The 21,442-nt window shown below is 43.9% G+C and overlaps 2 protein-coding genes across 3 annotated transcripts; both read right to left on the minus strand.

The window, feature by feature from the left end:
• Window positions 1-2,708: 2,708 nt before the first annotated feature.
• LOC144123469 (uncharacterized) lies at window positions 2,709-20,863 on the minus strand. The gene is made up of 5 exons (XM_077656293.1): window positions 20,808-20,863; window positions 19,954-20,047; window positions 19,344-19,419; window positions 17,155-17,284; window positions 2,709-2,827 (listed from the first exon to the last, which is right to left on the minus strand). The coding sequence occupies exons 1-5, from the start codon at window positions 20,821-20,823 to the stop codon at window positions 2,709-2,711; spliced, it is 435 nt and encodes a 144-aa protein (XP_077512419.1). The 5' UTR covers window positions 20,824-20,863.
• LOC144115730 (uncharacterized) lies at window positions 7,334-16,505 on the minus strand. 2 transcript variants are annotated; one of them, XM_077650219.1, is made up of 8 exons: window positions 16,341-16,505; window positions 14,358-14,557; window positions 14,255-14,281; window positions 13,243-13,305; window positions 13,069-13,140; window positions 12,798-12,872; window positions 12,221-12,283; window positions 7,334-11,711 (listed from the first exon to the last, which is right to left on the minus strand). In XM_077650219.1, exons 1-8 carry the CDS (start codon window positions 16,424-16,426, stop codon window positions 9,448-9,450), a joined length of 2,850 nt encoding a protein of 949 aa, XP_077506345.1. In that variant the 5' UTR covers window positions 16,427-16,505; the 3' UTR covers window positions 7,334-9,447. The 2 variants fall into 2 exon arrangements, with proteins under 2 accessions (XP_077506345.1, XP_077506346.1); XM_077650220.1 differs by lacking the exons at window positions 7,334-11,711; window positions 12,221-12,283 and having other exon boundaries at window positions 12,291-12,872.
• Window positions 20,864-21,442: the final 579 nt, after the last annotated feature.

Raw genomic sequence — 21,442 nt, forward strand, 5'->3', positions numbered from 1 at the left:
CGGTAAGGCTAAGGACACGTGTGGCAAAGCCATCGGAAAACCTTCACCGTAAGGAATTTGCTTTTTTAGATGATTCATTAGTATGCCAGTGACCTTTGATTGCACTTCGCCCTTTCACTGCTTTGGGTTATTGTGCGCTTGTATCTCTTCGCGGGTCTCCTTTTGCGGCTTTCCTTCAATGATGCCGCCGCAGTGGCTCAGTGGTTATGGCGCTCGGCTGCTGTCCCAAAAGACGCAGGTTCGATCCTGGCCGCACCAGTCAAATTTCAATGGAGGCGAAATTTTAGAGGCCTGTGTACTGTGCGTTGTCAGTGCGCGCTAATGAACCCCAGGTGGTCGAAATTTCTGGAGCCCTCCACTACGGCGTCCCTCATAGCCCGAGTCGCTTTGGGACGTTAAACCATCACAAATCAAATAATCAAAATCTTCAATTAAATTTTTCTTAGTCCCGCCTCTTGAGCTCATGTCTTCTTGTGTGTTCTGGCTGGTTTTAAGGTGAGTCAGTACCAACTCGGCCAGTCATAAGCCTTGTTCAGTATTACAACATTTTGAATAAAGCGAGAAGTTTACTAGGCTATGTTGCCGGGGATCGTGTCCGCAGCAGTTGTGGGCAACTCAGAAGAGATAGCGTCATGCGATTGGTTGTGTAATTGGCAGAGGATGATGTGAGGATGCTGCTCGAAAAGAAAATTTCATAATCGGATAATTATTTACAGCCAAAAATGTCCAAAAAGTGGCTGGGCCCGAAAAAAGTGCCGCGAAATTTGAAAACGCTGAAAGTAGGTGGAGCTACAGCGTAGTGCGAAGTTTGAAAAATTGGAAGTATGGACAAAGCCAAAGCTTGGCGCCAAGTTTGAAAACTCGAAATGAGCAATCACGTGACCAGTGATAAGTGTCTTATACTTAACCAGGAGATAGGAAAAAGAATGATAAATTAGAGGCAATTAGGTTATTATTGAGAAGCGAAAGGCAATGAACGCGTGATTAGACTGGGCGGGTATTCAGTGAGTGGGCAGGAACAATCCGTGGAGGGAAATTTGAAAACTCGAATTCGTTGCTGGAATGAAATGAGGGTAAAATAAGAGTTAATTGATAACCAATCAAGTCAACGAGAAAACAACCATGGCGCCAAATTTGAAAGGCGACCAGTGTCGAGGAAGCATCAACGCTTTCACATTTTTTTTGCGCAGGTAGCAGCGGTGATCTCTATTTTTGTTTTTTTCAGCCAAGACCAAAACCATTTTTCTTGGCTCATGGGCGATATATCTAGAAACCTGCGGCCAGGACAACGCTGGACAGCATGCATCAGCAAGCTCGAAAAAAAAGCACGAAACAGTAAATAAATATTGATCATTTTCATTTCAATTCTACTGGTTTTGTGCACGAATTACTCTGGAATGCACAAAGCTTGTGTTAATTGAGAGGCCGACTACAGAAGACAAGACAGACTACAGAAGTCAAGACAGACTACAAAAGAGAGGACAAACTACAGAAGACAGACTACAAAAGAGAGGACAAACTACAGAAGACAGACTATAAAAGACAAGACAGACTACAGAAGACAGGACTACAAAAGACAAGACAGACTACAGAAGACAAGACAGACTACACAAGACATGCCAAAAATACGACAAGACTACAGACTACAGAAATTTTCTGTCTTAGAATCCTGTAGTGCGGTTTGACTGGGCGTAGAACAAGAAATGTACTTGAATAGCACCATCTGCCGGGCTAGTTGGTTGCGATCCATATGTATCAGCAGCGCGAACACAAAAAGGAAGAAGGAGAAGATAGTACAGAGCGCTGAACTTCCAACTTTTATTTGAACGAAAACTAAACCCGCACTTATATACACACACCAGGAAAAGCCCACCAGAGGGAGTGGTCAAGCCACGCGAACAAACTGGGACCCACACGGTTTACAGGGCATCAAAAGATAACAGGAATCACACTATACAATGAGATCAAAGATATGGAGCATGAATGGCATGTGTAAACAAAATGGAAAAACAGGGTTGAGCATGCGGCAGTGACAAAACAGAGTTGAGGCCGCGATTTTGCTAAAACCAAAACATGAGACGGCGAGAATACGAAAAAAATAGCAAAACGAAGGATGAACGCCAGAAATTAACGCGGATAGAACGAAAAAGCGACATGTGAAGTGTGCCTCTAAAAACCGGGTAAAATCAAATAAAACAGATAAAATCAGATATTCCATCCCTTCCCAGTCAAAACGCACTACAGGATTCTAAGACAGAAAATTTCTGTAGTATGTAGTCTTGACGTATTTTGGGCATGTCTTGTGTAGTCTGTCTTGCCTTCTGTAGTCTGTCTTGTCTTTTGTAGTCCTGTCTTCTGTAGTCTGTCTCGTCTTTTATAGTCTGTCTTCTGTAGTTTGTCCTCTCTTTGGTAGTCTGTCTTGACTTCTGTAGTCTGTCTTGTCTTCTGTAGTCTGTCTTGTCTTCTGTAGTCTGAGTTGTCTTCTGTAGTTTGCCTGGTCTTCTGTAGTGTGTCTTGTGTAGTGCTCGTACACTGTGTAACAGTCGTTACTGTCACCTGTCAATTAACACAGGATTTGTGTTCTGGAGTAGGCTATGCACAAAAATGCACACCTTGTTAATGGTCGCCTGTCAATTAACACAAGCTTTGTGCATTCCAGAGTAATTCGTGCACAAAACCACTAGAATTGAAATGAAAATGATCAATATTTATTTACTGTTTCGTGCTTTTTTTTTCGAGCTTACTGATGCATGCTGTCCAGCGTAGTCCTGGCCGCAGGTTCCTAGATACATCGCCCATGAGCCAAGAAAAATGGTTTTTGTCTTGGCTGAAAAAAAACAAAAAATAGAGATCACTGCTGCTACCTGCGCAAAAAAATGTGAAAGCGTTGATGCTTCCTCGACACTGGTCGCCTTTCAAATTTGGCGCCATGGTTGTTTTCTCGTTGACTTGATTGGTTATCAATTAACTCTTATTTTACCCTCATTTCATCCCAGCAACGATTTCGAGTTTTCAAACTTCCCTCCACGGATCGTTCCTGCACACTCACTGAATACCCGCCCAGTCTAACCACGCGTTCATTGCCTTTCGCTTCTCAATAATTGCCTAATTGCCTCTAATTTATCATTCTTTTTCCTATCTCCTGGTTAAGTATAGGACACTTATCACTGGTCACGTGATTGCTCATTTCAAGTTTTCAAACTTGGCGCCAAGCTTTGGCTTTGTCCGTACTTCCAGTTTTTCAAACTTGGCACTACGCTGTAGCTCCACCTACTTTCAGCGTTTTCAAATTTCGCGGCACTTTTTCTCTGGCCCAGCCACTTTTAGGACATTTTTGGCTGTAAATAATTATCTGATTATGAAATTTTCTTTTCGAGCAGCATCCTCACATCATCCTCTGCCAATTACACAACCAATCGCATGACGCTATCTCTTCTGAGTTGCCCACAACTGCTGCGGACACGATCCCCGGCAACATAGCCTAGTAAACTTCTCACTTTATTCAAAATGTTGTAATACTGAACAAGGCCTATGACTGGCCGAGTTGGTACTGACTCACCTTAAAACCAGCCAGAACACACAAGAAGACATGAGCTCAAGAGGCGGGACTAACAAAAATTTAATTGAAGATTTTGATTATTTGATTTGTGAGGGTTTAACGTCCCAAAGCGACTCGGGCTATGAGGGGCGCCGTAGTGGAGGGCTCCAGAAATTTCGACCACCCGGGATTCATTAGCATGCACTGACAACGCACAGTACGCGGGCCTCTAAAATTTCGCCTCCATTGAAATTTGACTGGTGCGGCCAGGATCGAACCTGCTTCTTTTGGGACAGCAGCCGAGCGCCATAACCACCGAGCCACTGTGGCGGCATCATTGAAGGAAAGCCGCAAAAGGAGACCCGCGAAGAGATACAAGCGCACAATAACCCAAAGCAGTGAAAGGGCGAAGTGCAATCAAAGGTCACTGGCATACTAATGAATCATCTAAGAAAGCAAATTCCTTACGGCGAAGGTTTTCCGATGGCTTAGCCACACGTGTCCTTAGCCTTACCGATGTAGTAAGCCTCAACTATCTACCGACAGATTTATCCCTTCCATGAACCACTGATGTGTCGTGGAAATTAGGCGTGCAAAGAGACGTCATCCTCCGATTTGCATTCACAAGATTCAGCATACAGTGCCAGATTAGAATTTGCCTTCCCCCTATAGAGTGAAAGTGCTCAGTCAAGTGCAAATTCAAATATCTGCCTGTCTGCCCATATTAGTTGCAGCCATAAGGCAGTGGAACGCAATAAACTCCATTAGTTTTGCAAGTGGTGGACCTTTTTTGTGACACTGTCCATTGTGGACAAGTACCCAGTTTTATCAAGCCTTTTTAATGGCGGCGCAGAGGCCTCCTGTCTTGCACTTAGCTGTTAAGACAACAGCAGCATTACGCTTTCCCGCGACTTTCTTGAGACTGTGAAATACTGTGGAGGTAAGGTGTATCAGCATCATCGGAGTATGTGCTCCTTACCCTCGAGCGAGTGAAAACATACTATGACAGGTTGTTGAGATGGGCAAGTGGGAACCCAGCTGCTTGGAAACCTGCTACAAGAATGCGTCCTCAGCAGTGATGGCATGACTTATCTAAAGCTGATGTCATGCACACGATTGCACACCCATCAAGTGTTTCCATCTTTACTGACCTTAACCAGCGACAAATACACCTCTTCACCATCCTTCCCCAACAACGAGTGGTCCGACTCGTAGCTAAAAAGAGCCTTCCCCGATCTTTAGCTGTAGCCCCGACAAACATATTCGTCCACAAAGCGCAAGCCTGCATTAAACTGCTAACGGTTCTGCTTAGACAATTCTGATGTAAAAGACAGGCCTTGACCGCATGCCCTAAAGACTCCTAAAACACCTTGTGCCAACTTATCTGAGCCTTCTATGTCCAGAAAATTAGTCATGAACATAACGAAATGCTACTATGCCAAGGTCTTCCAAACAGGGCTCTAATGCCTTATTGACTTTAGACAAAAAAATGTTGCTGAGCAAAGGTACGACCTGCGTGTAAATACCGCCCTGCCAACTGACAAATGCGGATTTGCAGTAAAAGGACAACAGCCCCAAGAAGCCAGCAACCGAAATCACGCAATCATCTGTAAAAGCATGTTCATTGTCCACCCTGATGCAGTTTGCACATACCTCAGAGGTATATCATGTGACAATGAATAGTGCAGGCCCTCAATGTCAATGCTCACTGCAGAGCACCTACCCAGGTTGCTGTCCACAAGAAACTAGAACTCCACAGAACTCCACTTTTGTCAGTTGGCAAGGCGGTATTTACATCAGAAATCAGGCATATGCAGAGGGTCCCAGGTTGCACTGTTCCTCCGCGACATTCTTCTGTCCAGAGTCGATACCGCATCACAGCCCTGTTTGGAAGGCCTCGGCATAGTAGCATTTCGTTATGTTGATAGCTACCTAATTTTTTTGCACAAGGAGGGCTCAGATAAGTTGGCACAAGACGTTTTAGAAATATTTAGGCATGTGGTTAAAGCCTATCTTTTAGGTCTGAATTTCACTAAGCATAACCGTTTGTAGCTTTTTGACTTAGACCTGCGCTTTGCGGACGACCACATATGTTGGTTCCAAAGCCCAAGATCAGGAAGCCTCTTAGCTACGAGTTGAACCACTCGAGGCTGGTGAAGGACAGGTTGGCAATCACATGCATCACGACTGCTTTATGAAAGTCACGCCACCACAGTGTTTAGAATGCATTCTCGGAGCAGGTTTCCAAGTCAATGGCACCTGGGTTCCCACTTGCCCATCTTGCGCACCTGTCAGAGTGTGTTTTTACTCTCTCGAGGGAACGGAACACCGTTCACATGATGCTGACGTAGTTGAGCAGCACAAAAAGACGGGCTCTATACCTTACCTCCACGCCATTTCGTACCATCCCAAGAAAGTTGTACCAAAGTATGATGTTGCTGTTGTCTTGACCGCTAAAAGTAAGGTAGGAGCCCTTTGCTTCTTCGTTCAAACTAGGCTTGATACAACTACGGGTAATCGTCCGCTAGGCACAGTGGCAGATAAAAAATGTTCACCACTTGGAAAAGTAAACCGGTTTTTTGCATTCCACTGCCTCGTAGCTGAAACTACTATGGGCAGACAAGCAGATATCTGAATGTGCGTGGACCTGGCTGAGAGCACTTTCACTGTATAGAGAGGAAGGCGAATTTTCACCTGACACTGCACATTCAATCCCATGAATGCAATCGGAGGACGACCTTTCTTTTTGCACGCCTGATTTCTGCGGCACATCAGTGGTTTAGGGAAGTGATAATTCTGTCCTGATATAGTTGAGGCTTACTACATCAGTAAGGCTAAAAACAAGTGCCTGGCTAAACCGTCGGTGAACCTTCACTGTAAGGACTTAGTTTTTTAGATGGTTTACTAGTATGTCAGTGCCTTTCGGTTATTTTTTGCCCTCTCACTGCTTTGGGGTCATGCGTGCTTGAATCTCATTGCAGGTCTTCTTTTGCCACTTTCCTTCAATAAAATTTCAGTTGTTAGACCAGCCTCATCTTGTGCTCATCTCTTCTCCTGTTTTGTGTCTTCCGGCTGGTTTTAAGATGTAATACTGAATGCCGAAAGAAAGCCATTTCAGAGTCAAGTGCACTTATAATGGCCACAGCTATAATGAATGTTCATTTATTACAAAAAATAGTGCTTACTTCATTAATTTATGCATGAAGTATATGACACTGCACCAAAATAAAAAAAGGACTAAGCCTCTAACCCTCATGGCCAAACTGCAGTTACAGCAAACAAAAGGACACCATAAACCTGCCCCACATGCAAAAGCTTGCAATACACGCCAATGCAGAAATAAGATCAGATTACTTCCCAAACTGCATGACACTGCCAAGGGTGTGACATTCCCGTAGAGCCAATGGGGACGATTTTGAAATGCGACGGTGGCGGTGCCTGGGAGTTGGCGGTAAAGGCATAAATTGCTCAAAACTTTTTGAAACAAGCTCAGCCAAGCCAATCCAGAAAAATCCAATATGGCGGCGTTTGTTTACCCGGCTGGTTGCGGGCGGTTGCTCGCGCGTTCGTGGTGCTGGCGGCCGCTAGCTCGATGCAAGCTTCGTAAATACTGGTGACTTGCTGCTCCCGCGCTGCATTCCCGCTTGATTTCCTAAGTACTTACGACATCTGCTTACCCGCTTTTGCATTTCGATGTGTCTGTTGAGGCAGCACGGTGCATGGTGGCGAGCGGCGCGGCCAGCGCGGCTGATTAGCAGCTGCTTAGGGCGCTCGCTCGAGTACCAAAAACGTAAATAGTTTTCTCCAAAGAACAGTTTATTAAAGGAAACATCAGTAGTGACAATCGATGTACAAAAGTGATTTTAGGCATCTTGGGCATTGCAATATCAGTGACAATCGTTCTAAAAATCAAAATTAATAAATTCCATTATGGAAACCTAGAACACATGAGCGAGTGCACAGAGAATATATACAGGGTACAAAGAGGTAAGGTACTACCAAGGTAGGTCCGGTACATATAAGCATGTGCTACATTCATGTAGCATATGCTTTTGTGCAGGTTCAGATGAACAGCAGTGAAGTACAACATCCGAGATGTATTGAAATGTATCTGTCTGTGGCTATGCATACACACATACAGAGAAGGGCAGCGAAAAGTTTCAGCCTTTCACTCGTTGCATCAGACTAAGGACAACATAATATGCTGCAGTGCTATAACTTAGTAAACAGATGCCATGAAAAGAACTTAGGTAACCTTGGGCACGTTTAGCTCTTGGCAGATGAGTTACAGGCTTGCATGCTTTAGGACACAGCTCGTCTGCCATGCCCTATTTTGGTTTCTTTGTTTTGTAGATACCAAGGGGAGGAAGATGCAACCAGGGCAGGCCGAGAATTGTGTGGAGAAGCGACTTTATGAAAATTCTCTGAACAGTTGTGGCCGTGGCTGGTGACGAACAGTAATTGGAGGTCATTAATTCAGCTTGCGATGACACATTGGGGTGTAACAAAATATGCGTGCGTATAAATAACTCATCTGAGAAATGAAAACGCACAGGGTTCGTAACAGGCCAGTAATGTTTCTCTATGTGGCGTTATACTGCATCTACCACAATGTCCAGTTATTATATTACTGAATGGTAAATTGCAAGTGGTCCGTGTACTGTACAGTATCTGCAAACGCTTATGGACGCCACACAGTTCAGCGTAATGCGCCGGCCGCTGCTATTGTGCCCCTCATGACCCATGTGTTGCTCCAAAAGGTGAAACCCCAAACGCTACAACTTCCAGAAGGAAAAAAAAGCAACTACAAATAGCACCGCAGCATATTTCGAGCACGCTTGTATTGGACACCAGCAAACATGTCAAACATTTTTCATCTTATGCGTACACCCCTCTTAAATGTTACAGAGCCGAGCACCTGAGCCAGTCCGCGTTTGCTGCCTGTGGGTTCTGCTCTCTGTTTCATACATCAGGTGCAATGCTGTCAAAGCTAGCGCTCTTGTTTGCGCTGCCTGCATCCATGACCAAAAAGTAGTGCGTTCCTTGTGGTGAGCGAAACATGGTGAATGCTTTGCCTACAGGCTTACTACATGACGCATTTGTCATGAGCTTGATTAAATGCACTGTTATTGCTGACGACACGCTGTTGCTTTGTCAATCCTCAGACCACTCGGCCACAAAACAAGCACGGAATAACATACCTCCCTTCATTTTTCCTTGCTGATTACTTTCGTACATTTCACTGTGTTGTACCTTATGTATGAAATGAACTGTAGCTATCACCAATTTTCCCAGCAGCATAACAGAGGGCAAGCCATGACCAGAGGTTGCCAAGTTATATACCACAAGAACTCCTGGGTTCCGCAGAGCACTTTTTGGTTTTTGCGAGCACCTGAATCGATGTATGCTTCAACATTATGGTGTGCTTCACAAATTTACTTTTTGCACAAATGGCACTGTTACTGATCATAAGAACTATGGTTAGCATACAGCCAGTCATTAACTGAATTCTGGCATTCCTTGAAGGGCACTGAGCCTGTATACTTGTCACGCAGGAAGAAAGAGAAGCCAAAACAAAACGGTTTCCCTAGCACCTCTTGTAAGTTGTTAGCATTCAGCAATATTAATTTGAGAACCAATGGTCATAGCAATGCTCATACTAACAAGGCACACAAGGCTTCTAGAAGGCAAACTTGTACTTTGTAAAAGAAGTAACGCAGCAGGAGCAAAAGCAGTCAGTACAGTATATGTGCAATCGGAGCAGAATTATGGATAAACAGGTACATAAATACTTATATACATAAAAAATAAATAGTACAACAAAAAGTTAAAGAGAGAGCACATGTGTAGTAAGTAGGCAGCATTAAAAATCCAAATACAATAATATCCTAACACAGTGCCTCATGAATTTAGCCGGCTAATTTGCGCCTCTTTCTGGCGGGAGCACTCTGTTTTGTTTTTGACGTCATGCTCCTGTTTAAAAAGGAAAGGTGCCAATGCAGCCTTGTGCGGCAGAATAATTTAAGGAATTTTATTTTGCAGCCTAATGAACAGAAAACAGCTTGCTGGTTAGGCATCCTCTCAACAAGATTCCTGGACACATTGGACAAATGAGCACAGCAGGAGATTTCTTTTCTGAAGGCCGAATCCAATTTCTTTATATAATTTAGACATGCCTCAGAAGTTGCGGCAATTGACTGGAAAAGGTGCTCGGGAACACCATTCTCCTTGAGTAGTGCAAAGAATTGGTGTCGTCCATGGAGAGAGCCACCGTCTGCTGCAAGGAGTGTTCCCTCACATGTGCATTCTGTGGTTCTCTGGTCAAGAAAGCTCTTCACAAGAGTGCCAGCGACATGGTACACAACATTTTCGTATACTATGTCAGGGGCATCTTGTGAAGACGCCTGCAAGTCAGATGAACCTGAGCCTTGCTGCCTGCTGTGGCTTGTGCTTGGAGTGCTGCTTGGTGACAATACTGCAGAAACACTCTCCAAGTTGGTGAGGAACGCATGTGTTGTCACTTCGCAGTTTCCTTGCGAAAGTTTGAAAAGTTGGCCAATCCAAATATGTTTTACAGCAGCCACGAATTGGTAGACATTAGGTGTCTCATTGCAGCCATGTTTTTGACGAACTATTGCAAAAAAATTTTCCAACGGATCCTGCTGCAACCGACGAGTGAAAAGATGAGTGTAATCGAAATCTGCCTTTAGATCTGTCCACAGCAGAAGTAAGGCTTTGATTGTAATCTGCCAACCTTTGATGGTGTGTGGTTGCTTGTCCAGAGGACCACCAAAATGCCATTGGGCGATCCAATCTATGCACGACTCAAGGAAGACATGATGTTCCGAGCCTTCTGTCATTGCGTACCGCAACTTGTCGTCCTGCTTTTTCAGGGCCGAACTGTTCAGGCAGTCAAAAAGCTTATCCATCCTTTCCGTGAACTCTGCTGTAAATTTTGCATCAACAGGAAGCTCTTGAATGGCAATGAGAGTGAGGAGTGCCACAGATACGGATTCGCTGAACACTTGTGTGGCGTACTTCACTCTCATGTCAGCAAAGGGCATCCTGTAGATGTGTTGCTCTTTTAGTTTTTTTGCCAATCTGCTTTTGAGATGCTCAACTGGTGTTTTGGAGGCCCGATCAATGTGACGAGTTTTTTTGTAAAGGGTTTCGATGTGTGTCCAGTCAACAACCTCAGAGCCAATGGTGAGCTTATGTCGTCGCAAATTATTTCTTGTGCATTTGATTAGGTGTGGGGTGTCAAACATGAAGTATATTTTGCGGTTGTTGACAACAAAATATGGTTCATGGATAGAATGGATGAGCATTCTTGACAGACTCACATTGTTCGACCCTTGATCACAAATGACCGCTTTCACCAGAAGACCTTTGGTTTGAAGCTGCTGAATTAAATCTAATAGCAGCTTGCGCATTGCAAGAACTGAAGTTGCATTGTGGGACGCTGCAAAGGCTACTGGCTGCATCCAACTTCTTGATATGCCAGACACCGCCATAACAAGGGCTATGTTTGCCACACGAGAAGTCCTAGTATTCCCATCATCTGTGAAGCCAATTACAATATCTTTTGATTGATCATACATCAAATTTTTTTTCAAGGATATTTCATCGAATAAAAGACAGCATGCTTTGTCTTGTAGTGGCCAATCTTTTGTAATTGATTCTATTGCATCCATGGCACCTGGAATGATACCAGGTGTCATTGGGATGTCTGCCAGCCAGCGCCTTAGCGTCCTCACATGTGGCAAATGGAGCATTTCTCTGAGGAAGCGATAAGCTTTTGGAGAGTGAAAGAACAAATTGAGAGCGAATTGTTTCATTTGTTTTGACCAGTGCTTTTTGGATTTCGGAAATGAGCAGAGCCTGATTTGAGCTTTAACCAATTCAAAAAGGTCTTGTGGCAAATGCGGTTCAAGCTTGTTGAGAGCCTCCTGCTGCGTTACTCGCCTTGTGTCGTGCCTTTTCCTAAACCGACTCAGTGCCTTTCGGTACCTGTCGCTTCGAGAATGCAACTTCTCGAAGCGCTTTTTGGTGCGAGGGGTGTACACAACTGCGCCCTTCCTCCGCCGACTCTTGGGCGTTCCTGATGCTGGTGTCATCACTGGCTGTCTGACACTCTCTTTGGCACCGCTGAGGCCACTAGGACCAGCTTCAGCTGCAAAAAATATATAAAAAAAGCATATTTATGTTTGCCTCAGAGCGAGACCTACATCTACATCCCTCACAAAATCAAGATTAGGGTGCAGTCACAGGGCTACAGGTTGCCAAACTTGCAGGGCAATGTTTTTGTGTGAAATGATGAATACAGTCGTGCCCCGTTAATATGATCCTCGCTGATAGGGACAGTTTTTTCTGGCGACCAACTTTATGCCTCGCTTAAATGGAAACTAGTTGCTCGTAATACAGACAGGGTAATAGTTAATGGATCTCATTGTTATCCATGTGTTTTGCCTGCTTAATATTCAGAGCAATTTTTCATGACAAGCTTGAGTTAAGCAAATGGAAAAAACCAGAAATATTTATGTGCAGTAAAGCGATACCTACACGCTGTTACGGGCCTGCCGATACCCATCATGATTATATCAAGGTTACCGATGCATACTTTTTCATTGCAGTAGAAGGTTGTAGTTTGCAATAAATTCTAATGTTTTCTTGAGTACTTACCATAATCAGGTGAGTCCCATGATGGTGATGCAATCACTCTGATGGGTGTGCTTTGGGCAGCACCTGTCAAATAAATAAACACACTGTGGGAGGCTTCAACCAAGTATTTTAATTCTCAGGTGCACATTTTTAGCCTGGCTACGCAGCGTGTATGTGAATGGTAAGCAACAGGCTAGTGAAGCAATTTCCACAACAAGTACCTGAGAAGGCTATCCAATGTTTTCATTGAGCTGAATGAAAAATTACCTGTAAATATAATTCTGTACAGATAACACAGGGGTCCACCACGTAAACAATGCATTCATACATATGCACACAGAAAAATATATGAAATACTAGTTGGTGAGCATAAAGTTAACACTTGTTTCTTCTCTTCTGAAACAAATGTCTGGCATCCGAAGTAGTGGTACAGTAAGATGTGCCGACGTGCACCTAATTATTGCACACCACGACATAATTGCACACTGCTGCTATTGCAGAGGGTTAATTTATTACGTGCAAATCTGCAGCAATAGTGCTGCAGTCCATTGTTGAATTTTCATAGATTATCACTGCACTATTAGTGCATTGCACCTACCTTCTTCGTCAGCTGGGGGAGGGGGCGTAGTCTGCACATCAGTGAGCTGCGGGGCACGTGAAGAGTGTGGGTCGTCTGCAATTAAACGACCGCTTAGACACTCCCAATCTAAAGAAATCAGCCAGCAAAGTAATTACATATGTTTATTTTTTTGTGCTATGACAGAGCCCTCAGCATAAGTAATACTGCATTACAGGGTTAGCCTGAACCAAATGAAAAGTTCTTCATTTCAAGCTGTAATGTAAAACAGATCCTGACTTAGTGCACCTACCTGTGTCATGGACAGCAGAATCTGCACCAGCAATTGTGCCTAGCCCAAGTGTTGATGGCAACGGCAAGTAGTCTGAAATATAGGTACCACTTAGTTACTCCCAAGGAAAACAAACCAACTGGTGTAGTGAGACATTAGGAATGTTTTCCTATGCAAGATTGCAGGAAGACTTACCGTGACCAAGCATGACTTCCACTGGTGCAGCAGTGGACTGTAGTGGTGAAGCGGATTCAATGCCTATGCGAACAAGGAAAAAAAGATAGCCAATCAAGCTCTGCATAGAAGCACCTTCTGCTCAGTGCACAGTATGGCCTTGATGTTCTATTTGGAACGGTTTCTCTTGCTGGGAGTTAGTGTGATCTTAAATTGGGCTTAAATCGTTTTTGTGAGTTTGTAGGCAGTTACGATTAAAAAGGAAAAATTTGTGCGATCAATATACCGCGACATACAAAATAGCGCAGCAGCACACAGGAAGAAGAATGAAAACACACAAACGAACACTTTACTGTGAACCACGAGGCCATAAATTCACTTGATGTGCATTGTAGGAAATACAAATCAAACTGCAAACCTATCTATGAAGCGTGCAATGTCACCACTATTAATGCTTGCAAACTTATTCCCGAAATCATTCAGGAAGAAATCAGATAGCCTAAGTGACATGTGCATCGCTAAATATCCTGGCGGGTTGCCCCTCAAAGAACCATTTTTACCTTAGAAACCGGTAAAATGTTTACCCTCCATGCTTGCACAATATGCGGCCACTTCATGTATAATTACCGCCTCGTGTGTCACAATAAGCTGCTGGCAGTTTGTGCGTGTGTGTGTTCTTTCTTGACCCTGTGTGCTATTTTGGAGTGAATTCGCGCAGTCTGCCCTCTATTCACCGCAGCGAACAGTAAGTAATAATGACAAGAATACTAAACATAGAGTTATAAAAATTATTTTCCTCACTGCTGCTGGAGTGCACTATCCAGCATCTGATTGTTAATATGGTTAAGAGAAATTTAGGCTACAACATGGTACACAACTGCAGTCTGATGCAACTGAAACAATGGCCACATGACATTGAAGCAGGAAAGTTTTGTGCCCGGGAAGTGATGTTTGCAGTTAGCCTCTATGAATGCAATTGTTCCCTTTGGTCTTACATTTACAGGATGGGTTTTTCTGAAAATAGTGCCCTCACCTTGTGCCGCACCTCCTTCATAGAAATCTGCAACAAAAAAGCCACAGGATATACTGAGGGATCAAGCTTGGGAAGAATTTACTGGGAGAGGAATTTTGCTTACCCGGGTGCACCAAGGCTCTCAGACGAGGCTCATGCACCTTCACGGAAGGGACTGCTTCATGCGTGAGCCTTGTGCAGGCATCACTAGTGAAGCAATCCCTCGTGAAGTGCTTTGAGCAGAGCCTGTATGTTTTGTAGACCTTTTCCCTTGGTGTCTCCAGGAGTTCAAGCCTATTGGCATATTTCAGCCAAATGGAGAATCTGAAAAACAGCCAAACAACATGATTTCATACATTTTAAAGGTTTGCATACCTCACTTCAGGAATGCTTATTAGCATCTCCTTACACAGCAAAGGGGTACGAACATTATATAACATATATGCGTGAAAACAACTGTGGCAGGATGCAAGCAAAATAAGACAGCAGTTTGTAACAATGTGCCACAGCCTGCTAGTCTATTGCTATGCTGGCCAATCGAAACGATGAATGAAATCACCTTTTTAATGTCTGGCTATGATCGACAAGCCAGAACCTTTAAAATTCTTGAGCTTATGTTTTCTTTTGTGATCTGCTTTTGGTTTAGGTAACAATAACTAGTTCTTTGTTCCAACTGCTTTTTGGGTGCGGCATAATTTTGTGCAGCAGATAGAAATGGGGACAGAGCTTCACTGCAGACTTAAGCTCTATCTGATCATAGCAATTATTCCACTCACACTTTTCTCTAGGTAACTGCATACTAACCACCACCCATGATTCGTTCTTTTCTAATTCCTCCATTAAACACAAGTGCCAATGTAGCTATGCTATGGCAGACAGCTGCTTGCCCACAAATTTGAAGTCTGGATTAAGAACAGCAGGTAAATGAACCAGTAGGCACAGTTTTTCATCTTTTGCTTTCACTGTGATCAAATGGGAAGTGTGAAAGGGATGTGAGCAGAACATCAACAGGAAACACTGCTCTTTCAAGAAACTGAAGGTGCAGGCAAATAGCATGGGTCCAGAAGAAGGGGAAAAAAGTGCTTAAGCAAGGGAAATGTCCCAAAAAAGACACAGACAAGAAGAAAGCGACCTTCGCCTTCCCCTCACCCACCCGCCGGAAACGAGCGTTTCCGGCGTACTAGGCGAAACTATTTGCGAGCTTCCCAAAAGCTGTCAAGGACAAGGCGCGAGATAAGAGACATATGTGAGGAGATGGGAATAATGCGGAGAGTTCAGAGCCCTCCAAGGTCAGTCGTGCGCCCCGCGAGCGAGCAGCGTAGAGGACAGCCGGGGTGGAGTGTGGAGCGAAATTTACAATGCTGGAGCGGCAGCACTACGGTAGGCAATAGTTTCGAGAAACGCTTCCACGGAGTACATGGGTGGTTGAGCGCGGATATCGCAAGGAAAAGCTCCGGTAAAAGTAAGAAAAACAAGACCGGCGGACTTTCTATATGCGGCTCACGGCGTGCAATGGACTTTCAGCGCGGTGTCCCACACTAGTGGTGTTAGTCTGAACAGCTCGATAATTTATGTGACGTGCATCACTGCTGCAGAAACCATGCACGAACACGCAAGAAATAATATTCAAGCGCGCTGAACTCCGTAAAGAAACAGCCAAACTGAGCATTACAATTACTCCGCTGACGACGCTATAGGCACAGAAGTTAGAATATTCATATTTAAAATACACTCTGAGGGCACCGGAATCTGCGGGGAATAAGCTTTTAAAGGCAGCGAGAAAAGTCAGTGAGTCAGACACACACACACACACACATGCGAACAAGCAAGCAAGGTAACTAACGGTCCCACGCTTATGAGAGGCAACGGCTGTTGGGCCATCTCAAACTGCAGCACCTTCCCTTAATTTTGCTTTAATGTCCTTAAACGTACTTATCAAACTCATCTCGCAAAACCAAAGCCACTGCAGTAAACAGCGCCAGGTAAAACTAGTTCTATTCCGTCGGCAATTTCAAATGGTAACGACCAAGGGCGGTCAAAACAAAGGCACAACGGTCGCCAACGGCTATGCAAAGAGGGATACGATAGTCAGTGAATTCATAAATACCTGTGGTCAGAAGGAAATCTGAAGAGATGTTCTCCACTCTTGCCGGATGTGCTGCACCACTTCGCGCAACAATACATATGCGACATGACGCTGAGGACGGTAATCACGCTGGTCCAGTGCGCACGTCGCGTCGGCAGTCGCTCGCGTAGTTTCGGCGTTTCGGTATGCTTGCGCCGGTCGCTGTCGTCTGCTGCCACTGCGCTGCAGCGTTGCCCGCGGCGGCGCTGGCGGCGCAGACGCGTTGTGCCATTTTCGCAATTTATTTCTTTGATATACTATTTTTAATGCTTACGACTGGTTATATTTTCATTCATAAGCATGTTTGTGTTGTCTACTATGGTCGAGAAATTTTACTTTTTATTAGGCTTGACTCCAGCCGCGTTTGCCGCCAGATACTAGGATCGCTGCAATCGTTCCGACCGTGGTGACACTTACGGCACGGACGCGCAACTTGCAACATGCCACAGCACTGACACTGCCACGGAAAGTAAAGATTGTGACAGGCAATAAAGGAGCAACAAAAAAGCAAACTGTAGATAGCAGCCAATCTCATGCAGACAAGCTACAAGGTCAGGACAACATAGACGTGGAAGAAATTTGAAAAAAAAAGCCACAACAAGCACATAATAATTTTTAAGGTTTTCACAGCCCTCTAAATGGCAAATACTTTCCTGGAAAAACATAACAGAAGCGGCAATTTTTTTCGGCAATCAATTTTTAATGTACTTCATTATTCTTGAAGCATGGGCGGGCATAGAGTAGTCAGATTAGTGCATGCGTTCCTAAGCAATGCCATGCCAAAAACTGTACTTACAGAAAAAGCTTGCCTTACTGAGTGAATACCACTGGCCATCCACTAATTTCCCAGCCTGCTCCAGGTCCCTGGCAAAAATCACACGCAACTTGGTGGCTTGCACAACTTCCATGCAACTCTTGGTCTTTAGCTGGAAAAAAATTGAGGGATCAGTGAGATATAAAATTTTACATGCATTGCTTTGTTTCAATGACCGAATAAGAAAGAAACAGCGGTTTCTGTGAGCGCAACTATTTTTTCACACTAGCTTTCTACAGTAAACCATGTTTATCGCGACCTAATTCACACTGACTTGCTGCACGGCCCCAGCACTATGGTGTATAGCTCTATGGTTTCAAATGCTTGTTAGCTCTGAGCCCTTGGGCTTGCACTCGTTAATGCAGAAAACCTCGGAAAGGGCAACCAGAGCTTAGAGCTTTAAGCCATAGGTATTCAGAAGCTCAGTGATCTGTGGGAGAACTTTTGTCTGGGTGACACAGCAGCAAATGCTTCTCCAGCTGCTTTCACTCCATTGCAAAAAACTCGCACAGCAGAGACCTGTCCTCCATTTTGCATTGCAGAAACAATCACTGAAATTCAAAGCACGCGTACTAAATGCACACCTACCTTCCAACACAGCTTCATAATAATGGGTATAATTATTGGAATGAAATACCAGTCAGTACATGTAGTTTTCAGTTTATTCAAAAATTATAAGCAACCTACAAACAATAAACATTAAAAGAGAAATAAAATAACCAGAATTGTTTAAAAAATCTGTCAGAAGAATTATGTGACATCCACTACACTCCAGCAGTTCTTTGCCGTTGTGCACCTTCAAACCACACTTTCTTACAGGCACATTTGCACAAAAATTGGGTTGAACCTGATCTTTAAGAATCTTTTTTGGTGCAACAGTAGGAAGAAACCAGGTTTTACCCAAAAACGAAGCACCCTACACATTGCATCACAAGCCCAGATGGTGCACTTGAGTCGCCTCTTATGCTTATGCAAGCAACAGGAACAGAGATATCTTGACTAAATCAAAAAAAGAGGAAGTGCAGTGCATGTGTAATGCAGTGAAGATATAAGCAATACCACACTAAAACACTGGGTGGATTCCAAGAGTAGGTGAATGCATGAATGGGTGGCAATCAGGTGGCTAAATGAGATTAGGAAATTTGAGGAAAAAGGGTGGTAGCATGTGGCACAGGAGACAGTTACCTAAAATGAACTAGAGAACCATTGTTCTGCACCAATTTTAACAGCACATTCACACGACAGACAAAATTACTAACTCCAGGAACAGGCTGAGCATCATGCAACTCAATGTCAATCACCATTGCAAATGGCACCAGCACCACAGACTGCACATGAGGAAAAGTAGACATATTTTTGCTCTCAACTTTGAGCAGAAGTCAGCTGCGCTTTTAGGAGCAAAACTCTAAAGTACGGCAACATTGGCACTTTGTTTTACTGACATGAGGGTGCTTGTGAGCGTGCAAGTCCCATGTTTGTTTTGCACCAAATGTGTTAATTGCGAGGTATGTTTAACTAAAGAGGGGAATCTAACATGGGCATCAGCTCTTCATTACTTCCCTTCTATATCCCTCCCTTATATCACGGTTCAAGTGTCCACCAAAATGTGAGACAGTTACTGTTACATTTCCTTGAATTTTCCTTCAACTAATTATAATTTTTCAAGTATACAGCTTTAAGAAGGAAGAGGTACAAACTGTGCAGTATAACCATATGCTATGGCAATAAACCAGCAATAAATCTGTGCTGACAGCAGCTTTCCCAGTGCATTGCAAGGATGCTATACCATACAAGGATTGGTGTCATCGTGCAATGTTACATTACTGACTGACAATTTGGTCTCTGTGTCAGAAATACTGGTAAACCATCATTGTAGAGCACAATGTTTTTAAAGGGATAAATGAACATATAGGTCCTTTTCGAGGACACATATGCATACCAGGCAACAAGTGTGCAATGTCAAAGCACGTTTATGTTAACAGCAGCTGCATCAAGAGCTACATCAGCGACTATATTTTGTACAAGTCTACAGTTCCGGTAATTATAAGCTGAGGTACTGCTGTGAAGTGCATGTAGAGTTTCATGCATTTCTAAACCTAGCTGCGAGCCTATATTGAAAATATTTTTCTAAATAGGCAGCAAGATATGCATCACTGAAAAAGAATAACTACCATGAACGGATCAGGAGGGATGACACAGCCGAAGGCAGGAAGCACGCATGGCCCAATAGATTCTGGCCGCTGGCAACTGCAAATAAATACATCCAGAGCAACAGCTGTAAGTGGCTGTAGCCATGTCATGAATGACAAGAGAGGAAATCGTCTACTGCTTTAAAAACTAATCTTAGACGTAATATAAGTAAATAAAAAACCAATGAGCTAGCCCATGACAAAACAAATGAACAGATTTTATGTAATGCACCGATATACATTCTTTGAGAAGAGTCACAATGACTGTTATGACCACACTGAAAGATGAGCTGGCTGAAATACCGCACACCAATTTGAATATAGGATGTGCAGGTTTTCATTAATTCCTATCATGGTGCCTTGCCCAATGTCTAGGTATTTAATTGAAAGTTGCAACCAGTCTGCCTTGGTTAAATGAGTAGAGAGAATGGAAAAAAGCATGCCTTCACTAGCAAGAACATTGATATCTCACAGCACAGCTTGGCATCATAGAAAAATTGCTAGCGCATTTAACAAATCTGCATACAATTAAAAGCTGCACAAATTTGTCGACTGGCAATGCAAGTAAAGGCAAGAGAAACAAAAAAAATACCAAAGAACACTCGTGAGTGCGGCGAAGGGAGGTCTGTGGCTAGGATCCCGTGCCTGGGAAGAGTTCCGAGCTCGGAGAATCGCCGGCACCACAGCTGATGGCACGCAACCAAGAATAAATAACAAAGCAAAAATAAGTAACAAAAAACCATCGACAATGGCGAACGACTTGAATGCGGGCCACAAAAGCGAGGGATATAGCAAAAAGGTAGAAATCCTAAATAATTGTGCAGTTGCATATCCGACAGCTCGCAGTGCTCAGAAGGAGAGGAAGCATCAACGTTTACAGCTCAGGAGACGCAAGATTGATCTAACATTGACATAACACTGCCTCAAATCCTGTTCCACTGGGGAAGCACAGACAAGTTTACAAATGACAAGGCGATGAATATGAACTAGCATTTCGCATGCGATCACTGTCGCAAAATTTAGTATGACGCATATTAAGGCACAAGCACTAATCCGATGAGTACTAACCCCGAGCAAAATAGTGCGGTGTCTGATCGCAACTGGCCTAGCGCGAGCGCTCCGCCGCGCGGCACTTCTCGCTCATCGTCTTCTACGCAGTGCAAATCCATGCTTTTGCACGGAGTGTCGAAGCGCTAGCAAGCGAAAGCGTAACTCTGTTGTGATATCTGGTGCCATTTTTATTTACCACGGCACGCGAGTAATAAATGCACATAAAGACAATGAGAACAACACTTGTCATGCAGGATATAGGCCCTGCTTTTTGGCGCCGCATTATAGCTGCGGCAACCGCAGGCGGACTGCCTCCACTCACATCCCCATATAGCCGCTTACAAATAGCGCGTGTGAATACAGATCATTAGCAAAGAAACGCAGAGCGGGACTCACCGGCCATGCGATTCATCCAGGCTTAGTAAAACGGCGCAGGAGTCTTCGTTCCCCTCACAGATGAAAAGACGTCGCAGCACTCTTCATGACTTACCCTTTGAAACTCGATAATGCTGACAGGCCGAAATCCTGGTCGTTGGCTTCCAAAACACAATCCTGCTCACCTTCCTATTGAATGAGTTCTTCACACGTGTCCGCCGTACAAGTACTCAAGCAATGCCTCAAAGGGGCAAATAATACAAAACACGAAGTGTCGGTTGCGCTGCAATGGCGCCGACGGCTGCGCTTTCGTGTCGGTGAAAAATTACAACCGAGAAAAAATTTGTTTTTTAAACCATGAATACTTGTACTATCTTCACAACAAAGACACTGCATTTATTTTAAATTTTTTTTAGACTATTTAAGAATACTAAAGCGCTTTCAGTTACTTTTTCTGGCATGTCGTTTGTAGAAGCTGCGATCCTGTGATCCCCTGAAGTGACCCGTATGGCCTAGCAGACGACGGAGCAGACGACGGAGCAGACGACGGTGTTCACAGAATACAATTTCGTTTCATGCCAGATAAAATCACTAAGTTGCGACAAAAACAGCGAAGAAAAGCGCCGTATCTCAAGCTGCCAAATATCGTGGATAAG

Source organism: Amblyomma americanum, chromosome 1 (genome assembly GCF_052857255.1).
Source record: "Amblyomma americanum isolate KBUSLIRL-KWMA chromosome 1, ASM5285725v1, whole genome shotgun sequence".
Lineage (NCBI taxonomy): Eukaryota > Metazoa > Arthropoda > Arachnida > Ixodida > Ixodidae > Amblyomma > Amblyomma americanum.